The sequence below is a fragment of the Sinocyclocheilus rhinocerous genome, unplaced genomic scaffold, assembly GCF_001515625.1.
Source record: "Sinocyclocheilus rhinocerous isolate Xijiao unplaced genomic scaffold, SAMN03320098_v1.1 scaffold303, whole genome shotgun sequence".
NCBI classification, from domain to species: Eukaryota; Metazoa; Chordata; class Actinopteri; order Cypriniformes; family Cyprinidae; genus Sinocyclocheilus; species Sinocyclocheilus rhinocerous.
Window position 1 is genome coordinate 1,402,287 of NW_015656152.1, and position 27,036 is coordinate 1,429,322.

Here is a 27,036-nt window from a genome sequence, read left to right on the forward strand (position 1 = left end):
TAGCCAGACATTTCAATTTGTGGCCAAGTTTATTCAAAGATGCACTATAGTATATTTTCACAATGAACTCACTTGTTCTTCCATTCTCCGAAAGAGGTTTGCCCTCCATCTCATGATATACTGGTACCAAAGTCACAGTGTAGGTTGTGTCGGGCTCCAAGTTCTTCAAAACAGTTGAGGTGGTGGTTCCAGAGACTTGATCCTGCTCAGGCAAAATTAAAGATATTGAAAAATAAAATACTTTCCAAGACAGCAGCGTTTCAATAAAAAATATACAACCTGTTTGCAACTCTGGAATGGAAGCATCGGCATTGATTGCAGAGCTTAGAAATGCTTTACAGGTGTAATTTGTATAACAAGCAAACATTTAGTCAAATTTACATATGTAAGAACAAATAATTTATAAAATAAGCTCAAAACCTCCACAAAACCAAATCAAAATGAGTGTAAGATATGCAACTGAAACTACAGTTTCCTTTGCTATTTCTGGAACATCCATGGAAATCATTCTCACCACTTCTTGATCTTGGCTTCCGGCAGGAATGTAAATGACGATGTATTCCCGCACATTGCCTTCCGCCGGCTCCCAATGTACGTTCAAGGTGCTGATAGTTGGATCTGTAACCTGTAGGTTCCTCACGCTGCCCAAAGGTTCTAAAGGGACAACAACAAAGTTGACTCAACATTGACGAAATGTGACAAAACCTTCTTCAGATATTCCTTAGTGTGACCGAGTCACTTACTAGTCTTCCCCTTCTCAGAGAGTTGAGGTCCATCTCCTTCAGCATACACTGGCAAAACAGTCACTGTGTACATGGTGTCTGGCAGGAGTTTACTCAGCACTAATGTTGTGGTGCTCTCAGACACTTGTTCCTGAAAGAATACAGAAACTTGAGCTCAGTACACTATATGTTCTTCAAACCCATTCCAACTAAGGAACCTTAGCTTGTTTTAACGAAGACTGGTTGCACAAGGTCTACCCATCTAAAGAGATAAAGAAAACTAAACTTGTAAACTATAAGAAAACTGAACTCTCTCTTTGTAGCTTGCCAAACAAATAATTTTCACAGTTTACTCCAACTCCGTCTAAACATTGGTGATCCCAGCTGTAAACTTTCCCGCAAGTTTTTGAGCATAATGAGAATTCAATTAGAGTTTCATTGCATCACTCTCTCATCTCTTGTCCTCAAAGGAAGACTATGTCTATATACGTCTGTCTGCAAGCCATGCCATTAGATTTTTAGAGAGATTTCCACTTGTGACATCATCACTGTAAAAACAAACTTTGAAATATTCAGATATTCCTACCATGAGCTCAGTTCCTCCGTTGGTGGGCACATATAACACTTTGTAGCCCTGCACGTTCCCGTCGGCGGCATCCCATGTGGCAGTGAGTGTTGTGAAGGTGGGATCAATGAGACGGAGGTTTCGAACACCTCCAAGAGGCACTAGAGTGAGAAAGACAATAGTTTTGTAACAGAGATAGTGTGCCAGTGCATAGATACATAAATAAGCAAGGTTGATACACACATGTCCTTCCATTGTCAGACTGGCGTCTGCCCTCTGTGGCAGGATACACTGGAACAACGGATACTGTGTATGGAGCATCAGGCTGCAGGTTTCGTAACACTATAGATGTTTGGGCCCCAGGTAGTTGTTCCTATTACAAAAATAGGAAAAATAACTTGAGTGATGCCTTGGGTAAACCTTTATGATCACCGTATTTTATGAATCTCATGAAATTTTACTCCAAAATCTAAAGAATATACAGTATATATATAATATTTTACTTTTTTTTTGCATTGAGACATTATTTTTTATGACAATTAAGCACAAAACTTTACTTCTAAGTTAATACTGTTTTAAGTATACACCATGGTAGTGTTTGTAGTAAAAAATAATTTATATTGATTTAAAAATAGACAAAGCCCCACCATCGCCTCAGTTCCTCCAGCGGCAGGGACGAAGAAGACTTTGTACTGACGCACGGCCCCATCCGCAGGGTCCCATTTGACATTCAGAGAGGTCATGGTTGGGTCGGTGACCCTCAGGTTCTTCACACCACCCAGAGCCCCTGTAAAGAAGATTTCCATTTTACTGTTTTGGAACCAAATGAATGAAGCAAAATCCAGATCGTACTTCCAGACTGGAGTTTGGACAGAGTGGTGCAATATGCATATTCACTCCTAAAAATAAACATTCTTCAATGATTCTTTACAGCACATTGAGCTTAACAAAAAACATCTTCTTATGAAGAACCCTTGTTGGCTGTATAGTTGGGCGTAAACTCATAATAATCTCTATGGGAAAAAGGATCAGACAGAAATGTAAAAGAGAGTCGTTTAGTCACCTATTTTTCATTCTTAATCAGTGAAAGCAAGATATTGAGAGTAAGACACTGAAGTTTCTGAGAGAAACTCACTTGTTTTTCCATTCTCAGACATTCTCTGGCCATCACCCTCTGCGTAAACAGGAATTAAGGTCACGGTGTAAAGCGTGTCGGACTGAAGGCTTCTCAGAACTGTGTTGGTGGTGGTTCCTGATACCTGCTCCTGTTTCCATAAAAAGAATATACAGTATAAGGTCTGTTTACGTCAAAGAAACATTGCAAATCACTTCCAGTGCAAATCAATATTTATGATTGATCTGAACATTAACTTGTAGTTTTAGTTGATTCTAGACGTCCTACCAGTCCTACCATGCTTTCGGCACCGCCTGCCGCAGGAACGTAGATGACCTTATACTCCTTCACTTTTCCTTCCGCCGGCTCCCAGCGAACATTCAGCGTTGTCATGGTGGGGTTCAAAACCTGCAGGTTTCTCACTCCTCCTAAGGCTTCTACAGGAACACCACGCACAGTGTTACATAATGTCGTCTCATTTTCATTGCATAACATCTTGTATGATCTGACAAATCTCCAGATGTGAGCGAAAACCAAGATGTTTTATGGAATGCATCCTCCCTAAATGAGTTTATCATTGTTTTTGCTTCCCAAGTTGAGTCATAAAATACTTCAGGACGTTGAAAAGATTGTCTTGGAGCCCCTTACTTGTTTTTCCTTGGCCGGAAATATCTTTACTTTCTCCGGTGCGATAGACGGCAGCCACGGTTATGGAATAAGGGGTGTCAGGGGTCAGCTTCTGAAGAATGATGCTGTTCTTCTTTCCGCCAACTTGAACCTGATTGGGAAAGATATCATTGGTTTCCATGAATTGAGAACGGCACCCTCTCAAAAATAAGCGTGTTGAATGTGGTGCAACAGCAAAAACAGCAAGAAATGGCATTTGCATTTTGCTTCCATAATCAGGAATTTCCTAATAAAAAAGGTTATTTAGCCTGTTAGCATTCCACTGTACCACCCGCCATTTTAAGATATAATCAACACAGCAGGTACAATAAGTGTCAGACCGCCAACAGGGCTTCATGCTGTGATCCCATTGTGTTTTCCAGCTAATAGCTCCCAGCTATAGTCATCTGCAGGTATCTTTTTACAAAAAAATAAAAAAGAATGTAGGCTGAATGTTTTTTTGGTTTTTTTTCAGTGTGTTCAAAGCTCTTTTACTCAATACCAGTAAGACGGTGACACTATGAGGTTTGTTCCTAAACAGAACAAACCTCAAAGTGTCACCTTTCAAAAGACCAAAACCATGCATATACTCCAAATGGTTCAAGAACAGCATGCAATTTACTTTGGGTATGCCTTTTTAGGCGTTTTAGGCAAATTTGACAGGAATGCTAAGGGGTTAATGAGAAATAAAATCCTTAAATTAAGCCTAAGTAACTAGTTAACAACATTACACAATTAAACAGTTATAAGAAGAAGAAAAAAACTATTTTACGAACTCTTTGGATAAAAGCGTGTACTAAATGCACAATACATAATGTAATATGTCAATAAACATTAACCAATATTTCACATGGACAAGGCGACTTTAACGACTTTTTTTGCACCAGTTTTTGTGTGACCAGTGAGCATCATCCTGCATTAAAAACAAACTGGTGAAAGTGCCATTGTTCAGTTCTGATATAGTTATAGCTAAACAATTCCCAAACAAACAGTAAATGTTTGCTGGGCTTTTCATCTCAAGTGACTTGACATTAAATATATAACATTAATGGTTTAGTATTCTTGAGGCCTACATAACAGACATGTTGTGATGGTTTACATCAGATGAGTCTGTTAGTAATGACTTCCTGTCACAACGTTCCCATTTGCTTGCTGTAATGATTAACACACAGGCCTTGAACTTCCTCAAAACAGATTCTGCCACTCATGACTATAATTGAAAGATTACCCATGTCCTGCTTCAAAACATCTCAGTGGAGGGGGAATGGGGACAGCTGAACTTACAGACAGCGGTTTTCCACCCGCAATGGGTTGGTAGGTGATTTTGTAGTTCTGGACGGGGCCTGGCGCATGGTCCCATTTCACGGTTAGAGTTGTAATGGTGGCGTTGAAAACCTGGAGGTTTTGTGGTGGTCCAGTGGGCACTGGGAGCAGACAGAAAGGTCAATCAGCAAAGTCTGGCTTTGGAACTGTAGCTAAAACTATTAGGGATGGGAATCATGAGGAATTTAACAATTCTGGGTCTGATTCCACTTGATGAATCCAGTTCCTTAACAGTTATTTTAGGGTTTTAGAGGAAATTCCAAATGCTGATAGCAGATTGAACAAAAACTGCTATTTTGGCATGAAATTCTAATGTTTCTTTTATTATTAAAGCACCATTTATTACAACAAAACTCCATATGTTCATCCATATGTCCAAATGTAAACTAAACATATCATATGAAAAAGCATTCAGTTATTAAATCAACAACAAATTGGACAAATACCCAATAACTCACAAGTTTGAGGTCGATTGTGAGTCTTTTTGACTGATTCATTAAAAAGAACCGAACCAAAGACCATGAAAATCCTTCAATTCTAAAAAATTTTTTTTGGAATTGGTTATTGATTCCCATCCCAAGTCATTAGGCTGGTTACATGAGCATCATGGGTAGTCCTGAAAGGAGGATGGAGGCGCATGGGTTTTTGGGATGAAAAAATGGTCATTTGCAACAAAAACAATGCAGTCGGGAATGTTAGCATGCGCGTTTATGACTGACAACAGATGACAATAATGGCAAAATGACAGTGAAATGGCAATGATGAATGATGGTGGATGAGTTTCTGGTGAAACACAAAAATGCACATGCAATTCGTCATCTTCCTGCGTTCATCATCCTCATTAGCATTTACATTAACAATTACATTTAATCTTTTTGGAATCAACATACCGGGTGTAATGAACTTTGACACTAGAAAAGGATAAACAACACATAATTTTATTGTATTGTCAGCAGCTATAACATATTTTAATTAAAGAAGAACAAAAGTATAAATATATGTATATTTTAAAGAAATATTATTTGATATTTTTAATCTATAAATGTAAATTTAATGTATTCTTGCTGAAAAAAAAAACTATTCATTTATTACAAGACATTACTGACCCTACATTTTTGAACAGTAGTGTATTTGACATATTTTTGCATTTAAAAGTGTTGGCATATTCAGTGATTGGCAAGAAAAAAACAGATTTGTAGAGACAAAATAAGTTTTGAATTCCTTTATACATAAACTGCTATTTACTCAGTTTTGTAGACTGATTCTGTCCCAGTACTCAAGAGTCAGTGTTTTACATGCATGGTTGTGTGTTAGTCTCACATGTGCGTTGGCTCCCCATCAGATCCTCGCTCTCCGACTCATCGGGGTAGATGGCTGTGACAGTGACGTCATACATTGTGTCTGGGTCTAAATTTGACAAAACGTGGCTTGTCTCTTCACGACTCATGATTTCCTACAAAGATCAATTCTGGTGAGTCTCACATATTATTTGAGAGAGTTCATTACATTTGTGTAATCTGATGTTGCTTTAAAATCAATGGTACACTCTTAAAAATAAAGGTTCTGTTTTGCCATCAATGGTTCCATGAAGAACCTTCAACATCCATGGAACTCTTATGATCAGTGGGACCCCAGTGGAGAGAGTGAGCAGAACCTTTATTTTTAAGAGTGTACCATTGTAGGCATTTTTTATATATTCGGCTTTGCACAAAGTCAGCAAAGCTTCAACCTCCAGATACTTATCCAGTTTATATGGATGTTCATTTGCATGATGTTGTCATACTTCTGCATATTCAATGTGTAGCCCTTGACATTGCTGAGGATTATTTAGTCAAAGAGGCAGTGAAGGGGGCTTGTTGTGATTTCATTGTAAGGCAATGCCTCTTCGCGGAGCAGATTTAGGTCAGTTTGGCTCGAGCACCTGCTGGAGAAGTAAAAATGTATCCTCATCGCAATGCCCTCCCCCTAAGCTAGAGCTGAGTAAATAATCAGGCCAGTGCTATAAATGTGATCACTATTCGCTGGCTGCAGTGAGACGGTTTTGTGTCTTTTTCCCCCACATACGTGTCATTTGCAACAAAAACAATGCAGTCGGGAATGTTAGCATGCGCGTTTATGACTGACAACAGATGACAATAATGGCAAAATGACAGTGAAATGGCAATGATGAATGATGGTGGATGAGTTTCTGGTGAAACACAAAAATGCACATGCAATTCGTCATCTTCCTGCGTTCATCATCCTCATTAGCATTTACATTAACAATTACATTTAATCTTTTTGGAATCAACATACCGGGTGTAATGAACTTTGACACTAGAAAAGGATAAACAACACATAATTTTATTGTATTGTCAGCAGCTATAACATATTTTAATTAAAGAAGAACAAAAGTATAAATATATGTATATTTTAAAGAAATATTATTTGATATTTTTTTTTAATCTATGTAAATTTAATGTATTCTTGCTGAAAAAAAAAACTATTCATTTATTACAAGACATTACTGACCCTACATTTTTGAACAGTAGTGTATTTGACATTTTTGCATTTACAAGTGTTGGCATATTCAGTGATTTGTAGAGACAAAATAAGTTTTGAATTCCTTTATACATAAACTGCTATTTACTCAGTTTTGTAGACTGATTCTGTCCCAGTACTCAAGAGTCAGTGTTTTACATGCATGGTTGTGTGTTAGTCTCACATGTGCGTTGGCTCCCCATCAGATCCTCGCTCTCCGACTCATCGGGGTAGATGGCTGTGACAGTGACGTCATACATTGTGTCTGGGTCTAAATTTGACAAAACGTGGCTTGTCTCTTCACGACTCATGATTTCCTACAAAGATCAATTCTGGTGAGTCTCACATATTATTTGAGAGAGTTCATTACATTTGTGTAATCTGATGTTGCTTTAAAATCAATGGTACACTCTTAAAAATAAAGGTTCTGTTTTGCCATCAATGGTTCCATGAAGAACCTTCAACATCCATGGAACTCTTATGATCAGTGGGACCCCAGTGGAGAGAGTGAGCAGTTTCAAGTACCTTGGTGTAAACATCTCCGAGGACCTGACTTGGACTTCACACATCCAAACTCAGGTTAATAAAGCCAGGCAAAGACTGTACCATCTGCGACAGCTGAGAAAATTCTGGGTTTCGCCGGCAATCCTGAAAACTTTCTATTCAGGGGCCATAGAAAGTGTATTGACTCAGTGTATCTCAGTGTGGTATGGGAACAGCTCCAGTCAAGACTGCAAAGCCCTGCAGAGAGTTGTGCGCTTAGCTGAGCGCATCTCAGGGTCTGCTCTCCCCCAGGCCATCAGGCTCCTAAACTCAAACTCAGTCTCTTAACACCAACATGACTTCACTTAATTATCAGTAAGATACTTAATATACTGACATTGTCACTTGCACACAGCAATTTCTGTAATATTTTATTTATTTACTTTTTTACCCCTATTGCTGCTATGTAACTACCCTGTACAACCTGTTTGCACATTCTTCTCTTGTACATTTGTATGTTTGTATTCTTTAATAATTGCACTGTCCATGGAGCGGACCTGACTTTTCACTGCTGGTCATATATTCTCTATATAACCATGTATGTGACATAAAAATGAATCTTGAAACGTTTCCATTGTTATTTTTAGTGGGAAAAAAAAGTTATTTTAAGTTCTTTGAGAAAAAAAAAAAATTTTAAGAACTGTTCACTAAAAAGGTTCTTTGGGAATCCCAAAAATGGTTCTATGGAATCGCTGTAAAACCCCCTTTTGGAACCTTTATTTTTAAGAGTGTGAGCGAATGGGGGTTGCATCTCCAAAGTCTTTAGTTGATTTGAATTAAAGCGTATTTCAAATGAATAAGCGTAAATGTTGGTACAAATATTTAACTGGTAAACATACGTATTTGAAGTTGTTCTCGCCCTGCTTGGTCCAACCGATGCGGTACAGTTCAACGTCTGGTGCTCCATGCTCCCATGTGGCCCTGAATGAAGTCTGACCCACCTCAGAAAACCTCAAGTTCTTGGGCGCAGGAACCACATCTGAATGTCAACAGAGAAAGTATGTGGCATACAGAAACTGGTCTGAACAGGGGGACTGTAAACCATGTGAACTGACAAGTTGGAGTAAGCGAACGTGTTCCTGTGTAAAAGGAAGTGGTTTGTTTGTCAGCGGACTTGCAGATCAGCTGGGACTGATAAAGGATTTTACCCTTGGGACTGATAAAGTAAAGCCATGAACACATACACGTGGCTTGGGTAAGGGTGGCGTCACACATGGCAGTCATTATCCAGACAGACAGCTTGAAAGACCTGCTGAAATTGCAGGTCTTGTAGCCAGTAAGTCACATAGTTCAACACCAACGTAGCAAACAAAACCCAGCAGCCGTGAAGTAATTGCTGCTGCCAAACCAACATCATCGGTCATTTGGTGTCATCTTGAAAATAAGTGAGGATTATAAGCTCACCAGTTATTGCGTTGCCAAGCATGGGATTTCCTGGACCCTCATCGTAGAAGGGAGTGACGGCAACATCATACTCCGTCTGAGAGCGGAGGCTGGTGAGAACCAGAGTGGTGATGTCACCGTTGACCTCAACCTGTCAAACACCAACGTCAACATTAACATTAACACATATCAAGGGAAAAGGAATAACAGATGCTTCTGACAGGCCGACTTGCCTCGACTCCATTCGTTACACAAGGACTGAAATCTGTGTTGGTGCAACAGAGTGAAAACTGAGTGTTTTTTTGTTTTTTTTGACAGAACTTTTAAAACAAGGACACTACCAAATTAGATTTTCTGAAGACAATGCTTGCCTGTGCAAAACTCAATGTCATTATTCAAAAATGTTGTGGATGTTGCTATGTGGTTGCTAAGGTTTTCTTAGTGGATTCTTAGTCGTCTTGTTCTTAGTGGTCGCTTATTGGCTCAAGTCTCTGATATTCTGTGCCTGATTGCATGAAAACCCTTAAGTGATTTTATTATCCTGAATCCTTAAAATTACATTTGTCCCAAATCTTTGTTAATATATTCACTGACTTCACCCTAGTCTGTTGAAAGTTGTCTTGACAAGAAACAAATCATATCATACTTTTAATATTTACAATACCTTATTTAGATGATACAATGTGCCTTGGTTCTTCCTCACTCTCAATTAACACAAAATCAATCACTGTGTTTAAGTTCAGCAAATGACTTATTTTGGTCATTTAATTAGTTTTTAGGGTGAAATTGTTACTAAGGACTTTGCTGAAATGCATACAGTAACAGAACTTAAGGGAACACCTAAGCAGTTAAAGGGACATACTTAAGAAACCTTTAGTGGACCCTTTAGGAACTATGAGTTTGCTTAGCCTTTTAACTTAGGGCTTTTCTTAACCTAAGGGCTCGAGATATCCCTCCTTTTTCGCTTGTTATCTTTTATTACACGCCAGGCAAAAATCATGATCAAAATCTGATCACTTGGTAAAACACATCTTTCCTAAACAAGACAGACACATGATTTGATGAATCATGCACGTCATACTTAAATCCCCAAGTATAATAAACAGCAATAGCGATGTTTTGCCTTGTATGGATCCAAAGATGGATTCAGAGTTCGGCTCAGTGAATCAGGTCATCTTAACCTCATTCCAGAGTATGTCCAAGAAGAGAAAAACAACGGTCTGCATCCTATCAAAAAGTTTGCTTGGACGTGACCTTTCGGACCTCCTCAAATAGTTCCACTGGTTCATCTCAGAAGATCTTCAAAGATAAAAGACTCCTTTTGGAAAAATAAGGGCAGCACTCTGGAAATATCCATAAAAGCATCGCTGCAGAGAGACAGGAGGGCATGGGGGAAGCCAAATCCCTGCCATCTAACCAGGGTCGGTTCATGATTACCTCACAGCGAGGTAAATATGGGGTCTTAGTCCTAGCTAATGAACCCTTTGTAAGCAAAACCTTCTCTACAATAACCAATAACCTAATAATAAGCTAAAGTTTCTCTATGCTAATCTACTGCTCGAGTCTTCTTTTATCTCACATTCCTTAAATAGCTAAGGCTATTTCTCAAATTTAAATTATCCATCATAGAAAGATGTTTAAACTGACAGTCCATTAAACTGCAATTCAAATTCTTTGGCACATTTAGATGGTAAGATTTGGTAAGTTTTTTTTTAATGTTTTTGAAAAAAGTCTCTTCTGCTCACCAAGGTTGTATTTCTTGGATCAAAAATAGAGTAAAAACAGTAATACTATGAAATATTTTTTACTAAAATAACTGTTTTCTATTTGAATATATTGTAAAATGTAATTTATTCCTGTGATGCAAAGCTGAATTTTCAGCATCATTACTCCAGTCTTCAGTGTCACATGATCCTTCAGAAATCATTCTAATATGCTGTTTTGCTGATCAAGAAACATTTATTATTAATATCAATACTGAAAATAGTTATGCTGCTTAATATTTTTGTGGAAACCATAATACATTTATTTCAGGATTCTTTGATAAATTGAGAAGAACAGAACAGAAAATAATAGCATTTCTTTGAAATAGATTTTGTAACATCATAAATGTCTTTACTTTCACTTTTGATCACTTTAATGCATTCTTGGTGAATAATAAAAAGCATAGATTTCTTTCAAAAAAACTTGACCAGTAATGTATGTTCAAGAACTGTTCTTTTTTTTTTTTTTTCTTAATTAGAATTGTTTTTTAAAAATCTACAAATGATTCATGGGACATTTTAGAGATTTGGAATTTGCTGAGTTTTGATTACTAAATCATATTAAATCTTCGATTTTGACGATCCCTGCTGTGTGAATTACACATGTTGATCACCTCTTTCAGCTCTCCATCCTCTGGCTTGTAGGTGATGATGTACTTCCTGACATTCCCAGGAGCTGCATCCCAGGTGAGACGCATAGAGCTGTGAGTCACTTCCGAGATTCTCAGCTCACCCGCTGGAGGCAGAGGCACTGGGAGAGAAATAGATGCATTTCAGTTGATTTATAAAAACATATACTATGCATTAACACTAACAGATGAAACCATCTGAAAATAAAGAGAAGACTAGCGTACGAGTGACTCCTCTGTCGATGAGTGGTTCGCTGGCCGCCTCCCCATGTAGGGCGAACAGGGAGATCGAATACGCCGTGTTTGGAAGCAGCTGCAATAGCTGGACATCATTCACATCTGCAGCAACTCGCATCTGCAGGAGGGAGGGATGTTAAAAGGACGGACATTAGCGAAGTAATGGCTCAGCGAGACAAGACTTGTTATGAGAAACACCTGGCATAAACACACTCCCGGTTGTTAAGGTATGTCTCCTCCAGACTAAATCAGATCAGCCTGATTCTCCTGGGATGATGGTTGTTACTTTTCCCCCCCCCAAAAAAGAAGATGATTTCATTGCTCAGAGGTCGCTCTTTCACTGCTCAGTAGACCAAATGGAGTTTTAGGTTTTATTTAATAATCAACAGTCTCACATGTCTCCAAAAATTCTTAAGGTGAAAATAAAAAATAGTTGACATACAGTAACAGTAGAGTACAGAGCTACAATGGATGTGGATAGCAGATCAGATCATTTGGTTTCAAAGGAATGCTTGATACTGATTGATACTGATTGCAGACTTCAGCATTTACTTTTGCAACTCTGAGTAAAGTTTAAGATCTTTTCTGAAACTCCAGAGGAGTTTCCTTTATTTCCGATTGAAAAAAAATCCTCATTGAATATCCTGTTTGTTGAGTAAATTTTACTTTAGTTTAATTATATTTTAAATAAATTAAAAGGTTAGTTACACTTTAATTAAATAATAAAAAATATAAATTTAAATAAACGTAAATAAAACTGATGTTAAAGGGGTCATATGATGTTGCTAAAAAGAACATTATTTTGTGTATTTGGTGTAATGAAATGTGCTTATGCGGTTTAAGGTTCAAAAACCCAAACACACAGCGCCTTCATGACATGGCGGCGGCGGCAACAACAATACTACAGCGAGAATAAAAGTTACGCCTTCTTTCTTTGCGTGAACATTTGGGCGGTGTTATGCAAATCTTCCCACATCGTGACGTAGACATGTGGGGGCATGTTAGAACGAGCCGTTTTAGGTAGGCGTGGTTGACTCTTAACTTTTATAAAGAATATCTCTTTGGATTTGAGACTTTAGTCTTTGCAACTTTACAGATCTTCTTTATGCACCAAGAGCTTGTAACACTCCAAAGAGAAAAGAAAAATTTAAATCGCATCATATGACCCCTTTAAAGGAAATATAAATATTAGGTGAAAAACTTGAATCTTAAACAAAAATTAGAAATGTTTTTTAAAACATTGTATTTTTGTATTTATGTATTAATACATTTTATTTGCATTGTATTTATTTAAAACGATGTATTTTTAAAATACTAATAAAAAAGCACATAACAAATTACTTAATACTTAAATTTAAATGAAAGCTAATCATTCAAAATAGTAATATACAGTGTACTGTAATATATAATTTACTATAAAATAAATAACACTAAAATAACACTATTTAAATACTTCTAATAGTTCTAAATAATACGTTATTAAATTAATGCTGTTTGTCACATTATGGAATTAAAATGGAAAATAATATATCATATTAATCTCATTTGTGATTTTCTTTCCTATAGGCCTGTACAGCATTGTAAAACAGTTACTCTCTGCCTAGACCATCTGGCTATGCTAAGGGAGCTGCTGGCAGAGGTGGGTTTACTTTGCCTTGAGGTTTAATAAAGCAGAGGTGGAAATTTTGAGAGATCGTCTGGAGGGTGTTCTGGAAGGCGTCAGTGAGACAGGCACTCACCTCCATCTTTCCAGAGGGCACGCTGGCGTTGATGGTGTTGTAGTTCAGCAAGTACCCGCTGGCTCCACTCACTAACTCCCATCTGACCCGCATGGACGTCATGGCCTCGTCGTACACTGTCATGCTGGTGACAGCAGGTAGGGGCACTGGGGAAATCCAAAAGAGGGAAAACTTTGATCTAAAATACAGCTTTATAAGAACGAAAAAGAATAATAAAACGTTGTGATTTCTCATCAGCGTTCACACTTTGGTTAAACATGAGCATTAAATGACCATAAAGCTAAAGCCACAATGACCACGGCAGATTATTGCATCCAAGTGGCTCATGACAAAACGATAAGGCTCTCTTTACGATGGGATAAGGCCTTGTAATGTTGATCATAAACATTATAGTGAGAAATGTAAAAAAGACTTAAGCAAACTATGAAGTGAGAATAGCCAATTAAGATGTTCTGTTTACTTTAAATCTGTAAAAATGATTCAAGTTTACTTTGTCCGTCTATAAGACCAAAACTAAGCTGTTGACGAGGTACCACTTCACAGATTTTACAGCTGCTTCGTATTTGCGATGTGGAAACCAGCATTAAAACTGTATGTTATAGGAGCTACAGTATTTCTTTGCGGTTTTATATTGGCTCTGCTCCAAACAATACTTAACTGCCTACACATTTTCAGACATCATTAGCAAGCTCCCAACACACAGACCATTTCCAGACTTACAGGATGTCTTGTTTAGGCCAAATTTACTACATCTATCTTTTGTGGAAAAGGCATTGTGACAAGCTTGGTCATTCAAAAGTTGGTGGAAAATGCAGGCAGTTTCAATTATGAATAAAACAATATTTACTTGAGGAAATGAAAGTGGTGTTTGCTAGGGTGTTCTGGATGGTTACAATGCGGTATCAAATTCCATTTTCAGTTAGAATGTAGCTAATAAGGTTTTGAATATAGCCCAGTATGCAAGGAAGCAGCTCCAGTTTCCAGTGGTTGAGGTAAAGATATGTTTATGTAGTGAGTTTCATCAGACAATGAGACTGAACAGTAGGAGGACGAGTGCGATAAACAACAAGAAAGGTTAACTTACATGTGGTCTCGGTTCCTTTCAAAGGCTCGCTGCTCTCCTCACCAATCACTCCATAGACCCTGACAATATACTCGGTCATGGGGTTCAAGTTGACCAGGACAACTGTGTTTTCTTCGCCATCAGCGAACATCTGTAAAACATCATCAGGGAGAGGTGATTGTCTGCTGAGAGGGGCATTACACAAGACGGAGGGGTGAAACAGGGAGGCATGTGGCCATCTGAAATCATCTCTCTGAAGTTGCAGGTTCTTCAGCGCGGGAATACGCGGGGCATGTTGTGAGATTTATGGGATCTAGTTCAGCCCATACTGATTCATGATACTTTTAAGCCATATAGACAGCGTAAACATTAAAATAAAATATGACAAGCTGCATAGCTTTGAATGAACGTTATATGAAAGCTGTCCTGTTCTATAGAAGTTATTAAGGTTACACAAGAGGTATGTAGAGATATGGAAATTAAATGTCAAATGTTACTCTTCATCAAACTTTACTTTTATGGCGACCATGCAATGGGCACAATAATAAATAAATGATATCCACATATAAATTCTGTTCCAAACGTTAGTGAGCTGTCTTCCTAAACAGCATTTAGGAAGCGAGTACTTTTTGAACGCAAAAGAAAAAAAAAAAGACTTTATTCAACAATTCGTCTCCTCCATGTCACCCTGGTGACGAATTGTTGAATAAAGTCGTTTTTTTTTTCTTTTGCGCACAAAAAGTACTCTCGTAGCTACGTAAAATTACAGTTGAACCCCTGATGTCACATGGATTATTTTACCAATCTCCTTGCTACGTTTCTGGACCTTGATTGTGTAAGGACCCTTGCTGTCTATGGGAAGGTCAGAGAGCTCTCTGATTCCTTCAAAAATATCTTAATTTGTGTTCCGAAGATGAACGGAGGTCTTACAGGTTTGGAACAACATGAGGGTGAGTAATTAATGACAAAATTTTAATTTTTGGGTGAACTATCCCTTTAATGCTTCCTAAGGCAACTTGTTTGGGCCAATTTTGAAGGCAGCATTGTGAAAAAGAAATCCCAGACAAATTAAGTGAAATGCAGATTATACTTAAATATTTAATTATTGAAAACTGTTGATAAAAAAATTACAACTATTTTTAAAAATATTTTTAAACTTTATATGTTTATAAAACTGCTATATATATTTAAGCTTATTATAGTATTGTGTCATTAACTTAGCAACATGCTAATGTCAAACTCTACCAGAATCAATGTGAGCCAGCTACACTCACTAAACCATCAACGCCTTGTTGTTTCTTCATAACAAGCCGCAACGTTGCTTTTTTCAAAACCTTCACCCTCTCTGTTCCTCTATGTTGGAATGAGCTGCCAACCTCCACCCAAACTTTCAAGAAGCAGCTGAAGACACAGCTAAATAGTTGCTGCCTATTAGAGTGATCCAAATAAGAGATTTTTGACATTCTGTGATGGTTTGGAGGTTGCTTTATGAGGCAGCTCCTTATGCAGGCAGCAGGAACCAGAAGGCAGCTCACAAGGTTTTGGAAAAGAGTTACAGTATAAAGTTGTGCATGGGATGCAAGAATCTGTAAGTTAATACATGAGTCTGTGAAGACTGTGAAGTGTGCATGCATTACCATTTGAACACGAGCCGGATATATGTGTTTTTAACGCTCACCATTGCAGTCATTCCTCCAGCAGCAGGGACATACTCGATACGAAACTTCTCCACTGGCTCGTCAGGTGGCATCCAGGTAGCACGGAAGGAGTAGTGTGTGACCTCAGAAGTCACCAGGTCAGTGGGCGTCCCTGGGCCGCCAACTGGTTCATAGAAAGCAATGGGAAAATATGAGCAGTGGTGTCAGACTGTAAATCTTCCTCATGCCTATTAGCTTCTTGCAAAAGGTTAAATGGGTTATATATCACAAGTTTCATGGTTCTGTAAATCACTGCTATCCCCCAAGGAGGATCGGAGTACAACCTACAGTTTTTCCTCACAGTCTTTTCAGTGAGATTATTAGAAAAAAACAAAACAAAGAACTGTCTGGGAAAACAAGAGCAAATCAAAAATGGATGGCAAGAGTTCAAGCAAACTTTGGGAGCTTTGGGAGTTCTTGGTTTTTTATTCTAGTCTGTAGAAAAGATCCAGGACAGATTTGTTTAGATTCATAGACCGTTTTGCATTCAAAACATACACTAGTCAAGTGCGTGACTGTACCTGGGCCTTTAACACTATTGCAGAGGTTGACAGTGAGGTCATCCACGATGTCCAACATGAAGGAGAAGTCGTTGACATTGTACATGTGGATTTCATCAGGGTCGGAGGCAATGGATCGCAACTCATTTTCATCTGCATTTTTCACGCCTAGGAGCCAAGAGGAGATCATTATTGAAAGATCTCAATTAGTTCAGCTGGGTCAACAAGACGTAGATTAAGCTGTAGTCTTGCCAAATGAAAAGTTGTGAGATATTTGGATACAGGAGAGCTCTGGGTTGAGTGTCTCTTATTAGCATGCAGACTTTCATTTTCCATTGAGACTGAACTGACAGAATGCCAACAATGTCAAAAAAAAAAGAACTTACCAATGGCATAGAGCTCAATGTCAGAGTCACGCAGTCTCTGAGAATTCACTACAATCTCATCTTGAGATTTGCCGTCGGTAATAAGGACACCAATTTTACGAGAATCGGGTCTCATACCCATATTTGGTTTGAAGTTGTTCTGGAGGATGTAGTTCAAGGCCATACCTTTGGAAACACAAGAAGCAGGTTGGTTTCATTTGACGGCATCCACGGTCACAATTTTTCAATAGTTCTAATGAGGATTGAGCTTCATATGTTTCCTATAATCCATGAATCGAATAAAGCGTGATTTGGTGTGATTTGCTTGTTTTGACCCTCTGATTGGTGTAGATTTCTCTGCAGAATCATGGGTAATGTAGTTTTTCAACAGGAATTCTGCTGTTAAACATGATTATTTAACAAACAAGTTAAAATTATGCAGGCTGACAGCTTCAACAAAAACATATACCATCAATTTGTAACCTCATGGCACACAGTAAGTTTATCTTTAAAGGTTTATAAGTAATAAATAAATAAATAAATTCTCCTATGGGTCTTTTTACAGTACTTCTGTAACCCAACTGTTGCAGGAACCTTCTGCTTTTTCTATCATTTTTGAAAATCCATTTGGTACCACTAGTGACATAAATGACACAAATCACCATTAAATGTTGTTTTCAGGAATTGATGAACAAATACGAGTGCATCTTCAAGATTGTAAACAATAAGGCACATAGGTAATGGGTCGGTACCCGTCATTGTGTTTCCGCCTTTGTAGGGTAAGTTGGTCACAGCCTCCTGCAGGGATTCACGGGTGGCGTGGGCATTCAAATGCCACTCGGTTTTGGGATCCCCGCTGTACTGAGCCAAACCTGTGAGAGAAGCACACACCATTATGATGCAAGTGAGAAAATGACTGGTAATAACTCAATATGGCGCCCTAGCATAAAGCTCACATCTGGAGTCCAGATGCATAAATATACCATTAATATATCTGAAAAGATGAAGGAAACAGAAGCACAAGAGACTTGCCGATTTGAACCTTGTCGGGGCCAATGTCAAAGACGCCCACCATGCGACCGATAAAAGTCCGGATGGTTTTGAAGTTCAAACGGCCGATACTCCAGGATCCATCAACCAGCAGTACAATATCAGCCTTGGCTGTGGTTACACACTGTTTTTCTGCAAGTAAAACACCAGCGAGAAACACCAAGAGGAGCTTAGTTGTGATTGTATAATTGCTGATGGTAGGCAGAGTTCAACAGGAAAGCGATGAGAAACAGGGAAGAGACGTGTACACATGCTCACAGCAAATAAAAAAGCACATTAACACTGCAATAACTTAAAAGCATCACACATTTAGAGAACACTTTTATTTCTTGTTCATTTCTTAAAGCTACAGACTCTTTCCATTCAATTTCTAGTTTTCTTCTTTGAATCTTCAGTCTTGAGTTGCATCCAAATCCCTTTTGGCGTCTGGCCCTGGAGGCCATTTTCCTGGAATTGCCATTGCTTCTGTTCTACAGAGAAAAGAAGTAGCCCTTTGTGATGTATGAAATACGGGCTTCTTCTCTGTTGCGAATTCCACCTCCGTAGCACTTCAGATACCTATTGAATGTGAGAGGAGCCCCAAAACTGAGGCTAGAGCACTGGTGATCTCTCTGGACACATCACACATGGTCTGCAAGTGAAAAATAGCTTGTGAAATTGATTGTTTACAAACATGCTCATAAAATAATTATACATAATAAGGAGTGTGGTGGAACCGGTTTCTTGCTGGAAAATCGAGTTAAAATCAGGTACCAGCTGATTGTAGTTGGATTTAGCTGGTCCAGGATGGTCATTGGTCAATCATTCGATGGTCTATATGGCTTGCTGTATATTGACTTTAAACTTGTAAACAATCTTGGTCAAACCGATTAGATTAGTAGATCGGATACTAGAACTAAATTAAAATATAACTATATTAAAAAATAATAAATAAATAAATAAAATGGTTTAACAGAAATAAGAAAAAATAATAATAGTAGCAGAATCATCTTAACTGATTGACATTACAAAAAAAAAAGAAAAAAAGAAAAATAAATTGTTCATAAAATAAATTGAAATGTAAAGTAAATTTTTTAAAAAGGTTTAAAAATAGTAAAATGAGTAAAAAATGTTCAAAAGCCACCGTAAGCTGATATGATCTGTTATACCACTGTTAGGCTGATGATACATGGGACAACTTTTTGAGCAATTTTGCCGGGCAAATTTGAGCAATGTTGCTTGGGCACTTTCACATTGAGAATGGATAACAAATGTCTATCTGGATGCTTTAGATCGGTCTTGGGCCTTGTGTCTCATCTGGTTGCCCGGTGGCGGCAACATTGCCCAAAGTTGCCCAGCAACATTGCTCAAAAGCCGTTATCATCAGCTTTAGTTTAATCTGTTCTCCATCGCTGCATGCCAGCCATGCCAGGGTTTTGTCAAAGAAACATAACACTCTCCTAATCTTGTGCTATTCAGTGGCCTTTTCTCTCTCTTCTATGAAATAGTCCATAACTGAAACCAGAGCATTTTTTTCCCATGAACTCGTGTCATGGTGCTAAAAAAGAGGGAGGAAAAACAGGTAAACTCTCAAATACAAGAAATGTTGCCAGATGAGATGAAAGTACTGATTATGACATGGTGAATGAAATTACTAAGTGAGCTATTAGATATAATAAAAAGTTGCATTATTTTGATGAAATATTCTAAAAAAAAAAAAAAAAAATTCCCTTTGGAATGTTTCATTTCCTGATGAATCACATAATAATGTAACAAGTATTTAGGAAATATTTTGAATTTTAGAATCCTAGAGTCATCCAGCTAGACCAGATCACTGGTTTGGGCTAGTTTGCAGTCAGGTCCTGCTGATACACGTGGAAAACAGTGCCCTCATGTGACCTTTGCTCTTGTCGTTTCACAACTAAACTCCTGCAACACACTCCCATCATCCTCCCGCATCTGCTGCTTAACTCCTCACTGCTGCACGACTTAACCTCTGGAAAGTCTTTTACATTACGACTATGCTCAAGTCTTTAAACTGCCTGCCAATAGCTGCCAGAATCAAACTCAAGATACTGTTGCTGGCGAACTGTGCTGCCAAAGACTTTGAGCCCACAACTTCAAACCATATGCTTGATCTCGTAATGCAAACAATGTCCATTTGTTTACTTCTGTTCATCAGAATGAGCCCATTACTTTTTTTTTTTTTTTGTTACATCTAGCATTGAGAAACACTTCTTAATGATTCACCTCCTAAACAATTCACGTTTACTTTTATATTTTGTGTAAAATTTTGGCAGTCTATTCAACAAAAAAATTATAAAATTAGAAAGAGATGGTGAAATCATATATATATACAGTGGGTACGGAAAGTATTCAGACCCCCTTAAATTTTTCACTCTTTGTTATATTGCAGCCATTTGCTAAAATCATTTAAGTTAATTTTTTTTCCTCATTAATGTATGTGCGTGTTTGTCTGTGTGTGTGTGTATTGTCATGTCTGTTTTTGTAGTTTGGGTTTTGTTTCTTGTTTAAGTTTTCATGTCTTTTATTTTGTAGCTTAGTCATGGTTATGTTTCCTGGTTTGTCATGTGATTCCCTTGCCCTCATGTATCTTGTCATGTGCTCCCTTAGTCAATAGTTGTGTTCGGCTTGAAGCAGCGCTGCGCAGCATCGGTGTATAACATCAAATCAGAGCGATTCGAAAGCATAAGGAGACGTCTGCTGTCTAATCGCTCTCGCGGTACTTTGACATCATACACCGATCGGTCTGTGTAGCGCCGCTTCAAGTCGAACACACCTAATGTGTCATGTTGTGATTGGTTGTTTTAGTCATGTGTCCTATATATCATTGGGTCTTTGTCTTGATTGTTCCAGGTGTCTCTTGCTAGTAATTAGTGTATTTGTATATATAGCCCTCAGGTTACCATTGTCCTTGGTCTAGCTTTGTTTGTGTAATCCACTGCTGGTGAGTCTATGTTCATAGTAAAGTTTATGTCAAGTTCATGTCAAGCCAAGTCTTTGTTTATTTTTGTATTTTGAGTCTCCTTTTGTTGACTAAAACTGCACATGGGTTCTACTTCAACTTGCCTTCAGTGGACTATCATTACATATATATATATATATACCCACCAATATATACCACATATATACCAAATATAATAATAATATTGAGGATACATTAAACGATGAAATATGAAACAATGAAAAGTATAAATTATAATTCTATAATATAAATACAAAATATTATAATTTATATTTTTCATTGTTACGTATTTGTTTTATATAATTAATATTTAGATATTTTATATTTATCATGCACTTATTTATTAAAACATATCATTATAATATTTATAATATTTGTACTGCACTAATAAATCTAGACTCTCTTACTCAATTCTGCTTTAATGGCTTATTTTTTTGTTGTCCTAACCTTAACGCTTGACTTGTATTTTTTTTTTATACTTTTAAACTTTAATTTCTCAACAGAATGTGCATGCTAAGAACATTCATATGTGATGTTACAGTATGCATGATTATACCGGAGAAATCAACAGGACGAGATTCAGGTGCATCAGAGAGGGTGGTCTTCTCCTCCCCTGCCAACGGCATACTTTGACCGCCATCAAACATGCCAAAAACAGCAACGGAGTATTTTGTTCCAGCTCTGTGAATGAAGGATAAAACTGAAACCATATGTGTCACCCAAAAACAAGAAGTACGATTAGCATCTTTATGTGAAGAGAAACATCTAAAGTTGATTCTAAAAATTACCTGAGTTCCTCTAGAACAACCGTGTTGTCGTATGGCCCAACTAGAAATTCTCCCAGATCAATCTCATTACCACTGGGATGGAAAGTGACTTTGTACCCTCGTACATCACCGGGAGCGGAATCCCAGGATACACGGAAACTGGTTTTGGTGGGTTCTGAGGTCTTTAGGTTTCTTGGGGCTTTAAATCGTGACACTGCAGGATGAAGAGTAACAGATATCAGCATTTGCTAATTTAATCACTAGATTTGACATTTTCTGAGTAAATAATGTGACTTGCAAGATGCTAAGGCGCTTTGAGTGGTTTTCAGGACATTTGCTATGCAATTGTAAAGGTGTTTAGGATGCTCTTTTACACATTGCCATGCAGTTGCTAGTGTAGTTGCTTAGTGGACCAAGCCAAAAGTCTGAATAGTGTGATATTCTGGTCTCTTGATACGGCTCAGGTCCTTCTTCCAATCGAAGTCTGTGTTTTTTGCCTGTTTTATCATTCAAGGTGAAAATCTTAAGTTGGATCATAATTAAGAATACTTAAATGCGTATTAATTCATGTAGCAAAAACTATTTAGGAGGAGTTATGCATTGAAGTTGAACATTTTAATTTTTCCAATCCATAATACCACACCACAAAAAAATTATGTTTTTCTTCAGAATTTATGTATTGTTTTGCATTACAAATATCTAAACATTCTTAAATCAAGAAACATTTACTTGAGAAGCAGAGTGACCTAAGATATTAAGTCTTGTTTTCTGAAAAATAAATCAAAATTAAGTGAGTTTTTGATTAAAACAAGAAAAAATGTCAGGAAAATAATCTTGTTTTTGCTTTGAATTAAGTTTATTTTTCTGACCCTATTGGCAGATTTTTTTTCTTCTTGTTTTAAGCTTAAACTCATTTAATTTTGATACATTCTTTTCAGAAAACAACAAAACAACTTAATATCTTCAGTAATTTTGCTTCTCAAGTAAATGTATCTTAATTGAGGAATTTTTAGATATTTGTACTAAAAAACAAGACAAAAATACTGAAGAAGAACATCATTTTTTTCACTGAAAAACGTATCAAAGGGAAATGTTTTTGCTTAAAACATGAAAAAATCTGCCAATAGGGTTAGAAAAGCGATCTTGTTTTCCCTTTGAATAAAGTTTATTTTTCTGACCCCACTGGCAGATCATTTTCTTTTTTTTAAGCATAAACTCACTTAATTGATACATCTTAATTGAGGAATTTTTAGATATTTGTACTAAAAAACAAGACAAAAATACTGAAGAAGAACATCATTTTTTTCACTGAAAAACGTATCAAAGGGAAATGTTTTTGCTTAAAACATGAACAAATCTGCCAATAGGGTTAGAAAAGCGATCTTGTTTTCCCTTTGAATAAAGTTTATTTTTCTGACCCCACTGGCAGATAATTTTCTTTTTTTTAAGCATAAACTCACTTAATTGATAAATTTTTTTTCAGATATCTTAGGTCTTTTCACTTCTCAAATAATTTAATCTTGATTTAAGAACTTATAGAGTTTGGTACTCAAACAAGACCAAAACACTTTGGATGAGCATCATTTTTTGCAGTGTACTCTAAGTGGTGATGTGTGCCTGTGTCTGCACATATCTGTGATTCATGGGCTTTGAATTATTGGCCAACGTACGTGTGGTTCCTACTCCTTGCCTTGCTTTTCCTTCTCCTCGTTTGTAAATGGGATGCACTTTGATGTTGTAGGTGGTCAGGGGCTGCAATTTCCTCAACACGGTGGTGGTGACGTTAGCGGGGATCTTCATCGTCATCTCTTTACCGCCGACTTCAGGGACGTACGTGAGCCTGTAGCTGACCACGGGGCCTGGAGCGGCTTTCCATGTCACGCGCATGGTGCGATCGGTTTCATCAGACACCAGTAAAGCCTTGGCAGACTCAGATGCTACAAATGGACAAACACAAGAAAGTTTAACTAAATTTCTACTAGACTTTCCTTGCTTTTCCTTCTCCTCGTTTGTAAATGGGATGCACTTTGATGTTGTAGGTGGTCAGGGGCTGCAGTTTCCTCAACACGGTGGTGGTGACGTTAGCGGGGATCTTCATCGTCATCTCTTTACCGCCGACTTCAGGGACGTACGTGAGCCTGTAGCTGACCACGGGGCCTGGAGCGGCTTTCCATGTCACGCGCATGGTGCGATCGGTTTCATCAGACACCAGTAAAGCCTTGGCAGACTCAGATGCTACAAATGGACAAACACAAGAAAGTTTAACTAAATTTCTACTAGACTTTCCTCAACGGCCTGGATAAATCAAAAACTGACAAGTGAAATGAAGACAGACAAGCTGGGATGCTTAGAGGTCAACGTGAAACCACAAGCAAGCCAAAAGGAAGCAAACGTTTTCCTTCTTCCAACACTCTCTCAATCCCCACACTGGTGTTATGTTTCCACGAGTTTGTACGATTTAAGCTGGGTAGAGAAAACGCATCCACGCTTCAGCCAGCGTCCCAGTCAACATACGGCTCGCATTATGGGCTGCCTTGCACACATGCAACCCTTTAAATCTGCTCTTTCCCGCAGCGGTGATGTTCACTGCACCCGTGCTGCGATCAGATCACTTTTTCCACACGGAGGCAAGTGACTACTGCACAGAAACTTAAAACTCACTGCACTCGCCAAGATTCGGTGCCAAGTGCAAAACCGCAACTTGAAGTAGTCACGCTAACATTAAATAATTTTTCGACTAGCTAAGATTCAAAGGTTTATCATCCTTTTCCATTCTTTTCCTTCGATTGATGTACTTTAAATGGCTATGCCTGAGGTACTGGCGTGCATGTCCTGTCACATCTGTATTAACTTTTTCTTTCCTGGAAGATGTTTGCTACATTTAGATTTAAACCCAACCTAACCTCCTGCTTCCTTTAACGAGCCAATCATCCCAAATTGTTTTATTGTTTCATATTTCATGAGTTCTATTTACACTATTAAATCTTCCAAAAATTAGTTTTACAGTCATTACAAGTAATTACTCTGCAACTTTTCACGAAAAAGTGCATTATATATAGTATGAATGTAATCTGGACATACTACATCAGTCATACTATCTTTGTCATGTGACCTCACTGCTATTCACAAATCCTTTCCATCAGTACATCAATACTGTAAATATGGACATACTATGCATTTCATGCTTTCGCCTACTATATAACAGAGAAGTATGCAATTGCGCATGCAGCCTATGTTTCGTTATTGTAACAAATATGGAAATTTAACACAATGTCATGCTTTACTCTGAAACATGCAGTGCATCAGACCAAATTGCAGCCTTAAAACCCATATCGCAATTTACATTTTATTTCAATTAATTGTGCATCCCTATTTAATTATTTTATGATTTAATGAATTATTAGCTTTAATCAGCTCATGTACTCCTGATTTAGAGAATATGGGGTTACTACAATAACAAAATAACAACTAAAACGTACACAAAAAAACGTTTACGTACCATCAGTGGTCTCCTCTCCCACAAGTGGTTCTCCGTCGCCTCTGTCGTACGATGCGAACACAGACACCTGGTAGCGTGTTTCAGGGGTGAGGTTCTCCAACAGCGTGCTGGTCACATCCCCGGGCACCATCTTCTCCCGAGACTCCTCGGAGAACAGAGACCTCCATCGAACACGATACTGCCTCACCCTTCTTGGAGCAGCCGTCCATGATGCCATGAAGCTGGTGTCTGTTACATCACTGGTTATCAAGTCTTTCGGTGAACCCACTTCTGCAGGCAACACACAAAAACTGACTTTAACAAACACAAATTATGGGTAGAAATTGAGGAATGTTATAAACTGGCTGGTGTGGTTAAGTGAAAGCTCAGGAGCAAGTTGAAAGTTGCATTGGATAAAATGTCTATTTACTTACTCTCCAAAAAGCAAGAAAAAGATTTCATTCCAAGCTGTATTTTAGCAGAATCACCCTGGGCCATAATCTGATATATTTCTAGAAGCAGATGCACCATTTCTCATGATGTCATTGGTGCCATTGGTGCAGGTGTGTCAGGACTGCAATGAGCACTAATTCATTCAGGTGAAACTAAACTTAACAGCTGGTCATAAAGTCTAAAACCAACACACACACACACATCTTACAAAACCCACCACTGAGTCCTAAAATCATTCTGTCATGCAGATAAACTTCACAAACTCACATTTTTTACATCACATTATGAAATACTTTTACTTAAATGATGTGACATGTCTCAGGAAGATTGATGTACCATCAGATATACAGCATGATCTCCAGGCATTTCTAGTGATGTAAAGATAGACTGAAGATGCAGCCAATTTAAAGGTTGTTTCTGTATAAATGTCTGTGCAATACTTTCAATCCATTTGAAATATAGTGAAAATTATTTATATTATATAATAAATACTATTAAAACTACATTATATGGTTTTTTTTATATTTTGAAGCTATTCTTTTTATATTTTCCATTTTAATTAAAATTTTGTTGTGTGTTTCTGTCATTTTTATTAGTTATAGTTCTTTAAATATTATAATTATTATAGTTTTTAATGTCTATACAGTTTTTATTCATTTTTATTTCAGTTTTAGTTTTAGTTAAGTTTAGTTATTTATCATGTTAAAGTAAATGAAAACTAAAAATGAGGCTTTGGCATAACATAAGGTTATTAAAGTTATCTAAAAGTAAAATTAAAACCATAAAATGTATTTTTTTAAATCATGACTTGAAATAAAATATGTTAATTTTATTTTATTTTTATTTTATTTAATTATTAATTATTTAATTTTGTTTCAGTAAATGTTTATTTTATTTCAAGTAACAGTAGTGGTTTTAGTTTTAGGTAAGTATAATATTTTTGTTTTGGAGCTTGACAGTCCTTCATCACCTTGAAAGTCACGCAGGTTTGGAAATGACATGAGGGTCTGTATACAATATTCATTATTGAGAAAACAAAAAAATATCAATGCTAGTACACATGAGAAATATACACTCACAGCAGGATTCTGAGGCTTTGGAGAAGAAGCAGAGGAGTGAACGCTTGCCAGCCTGCTTTTTTCCAAAACTAGGCAAATCCCCACAAAACCAACATTAAGTACCCTCCTCAGATGTCTGATACCTTCTCAAATCCCTAGTCATTCTTCATCTCTCTCTGTCCTTGCCACCCCCCCGCCCCCGCCTCCTGTTCTGTCTCATCCTTGCCTGACACGATTATAAGTCCTCACAATTTTCACAAATTGGAAACAGTGCATCTCGTTGAACAATGCGACTTCTAACATCTTTGTTCAACATGCGACTTTCATATGACTTTCTCTGCAGCCCAACAGCAGGATTTTATTTGACTCTGCCTTTAAAAGAGCCTTGAAATTCAAACTATCTTTTATATCCATTTAAAGATGCAATTCCGTTCAA

At 37.6% G+C, this 27,036-nt stretch overlaps 1 protein-coding gene across 1 annotated transcript in view; it reads right to left on the bottom strand.

Moving 5' to 3' along the window:
* The window catches only part of LOC107719381 (collagen alpha-1(XII) chain-like), an 80,941-nt gene that overhangs the window by 38,381 nt on the left and 15,524 nt on the right, over positions 1–27,036 (bottom strand). Inside the window, exons 14-40 of the mRNA XM_016526790.1 lie at positions 25,111–25,380; positions 23,282–23,548; positions 21,633–21,825; positions 21,401–21,525; positions 17,862–18,011; positions 17,582–17,701; positions 16,851–17,015; positions 16,486–16,632; positions 15,946–16,088; positions 14,289–14,418; positions 13,205–13,350; positions 11,454–11,583; positions 11,214–11,350; positions 8,858–8,987; positions 8,293–8,432; positions 7,095–7,227; positions 6,686–6,706; positions 4,352–4,491; positions 3,050–3,179; positions 2,699–2,838; positions 2,423–2,552; positions 1,935–2,074; positions 1,531–1,660; positions 1,309–1,448; positions 744–873; positions 515–654; positions 73–202 (exon numbers count right to left, since the gene is read on the bottom strand). Of these exons, the coding sequence (XP_016382276.1) occupies positions 73–202; positions 515–654; positions 744–873; positions 1,309–1,448; positions 1,531–1,660; positions 1,935–2,074; positions 2,423–2,552; positions 2,699–2,838; positions 3,050–3,179; positions 4,352–4,491; positions 6,686–6,706; positions 7,095–7,227; positions 8,293–8,432; positions 8,858–8,987; positions 11,214–11,350; positions 11,454–11,583; positions 13,205–13,350; positions 14,289–14,418; positions 15,946–16,088; positions 16,486–16,632; positions 16,851–17,015; positions 17,582–17,701; positions 17,862–18,011; positions 21,401–21,525; positions 21,633–21,825; positions 23,282–23,548; positions 25,111–25,380 (3,897 nt within the window). The remainder of the gene's footprint in view (positions 1–72; positions 203–514; positions 655–743; positions 874–1,308; positions 1,449–1,530; positions 1,661–1,934; positions 2,075–2,422; positions 2,553–2,698; positions 2,839–3,049; positions 3,180–4,351; positions 4,492–6,685; positions 6,707–7,094; positions 7,228–8,292; positions 8,433–8,857; positions 8,988–11,213; positions 11,351–11,453; positions 11,584–13,204; positions 13,351–14,288; positions 14,419–15,945; positions 16,089–16,485; positions 16,633–16,850; positions 17,016–17,581; positions 17,702–17,861; positions 18,012–21,400; positions 21,526–21,632; positions 21,826–23,281; positions 23,549–25,110; positions 25,381–27,036) is intronic.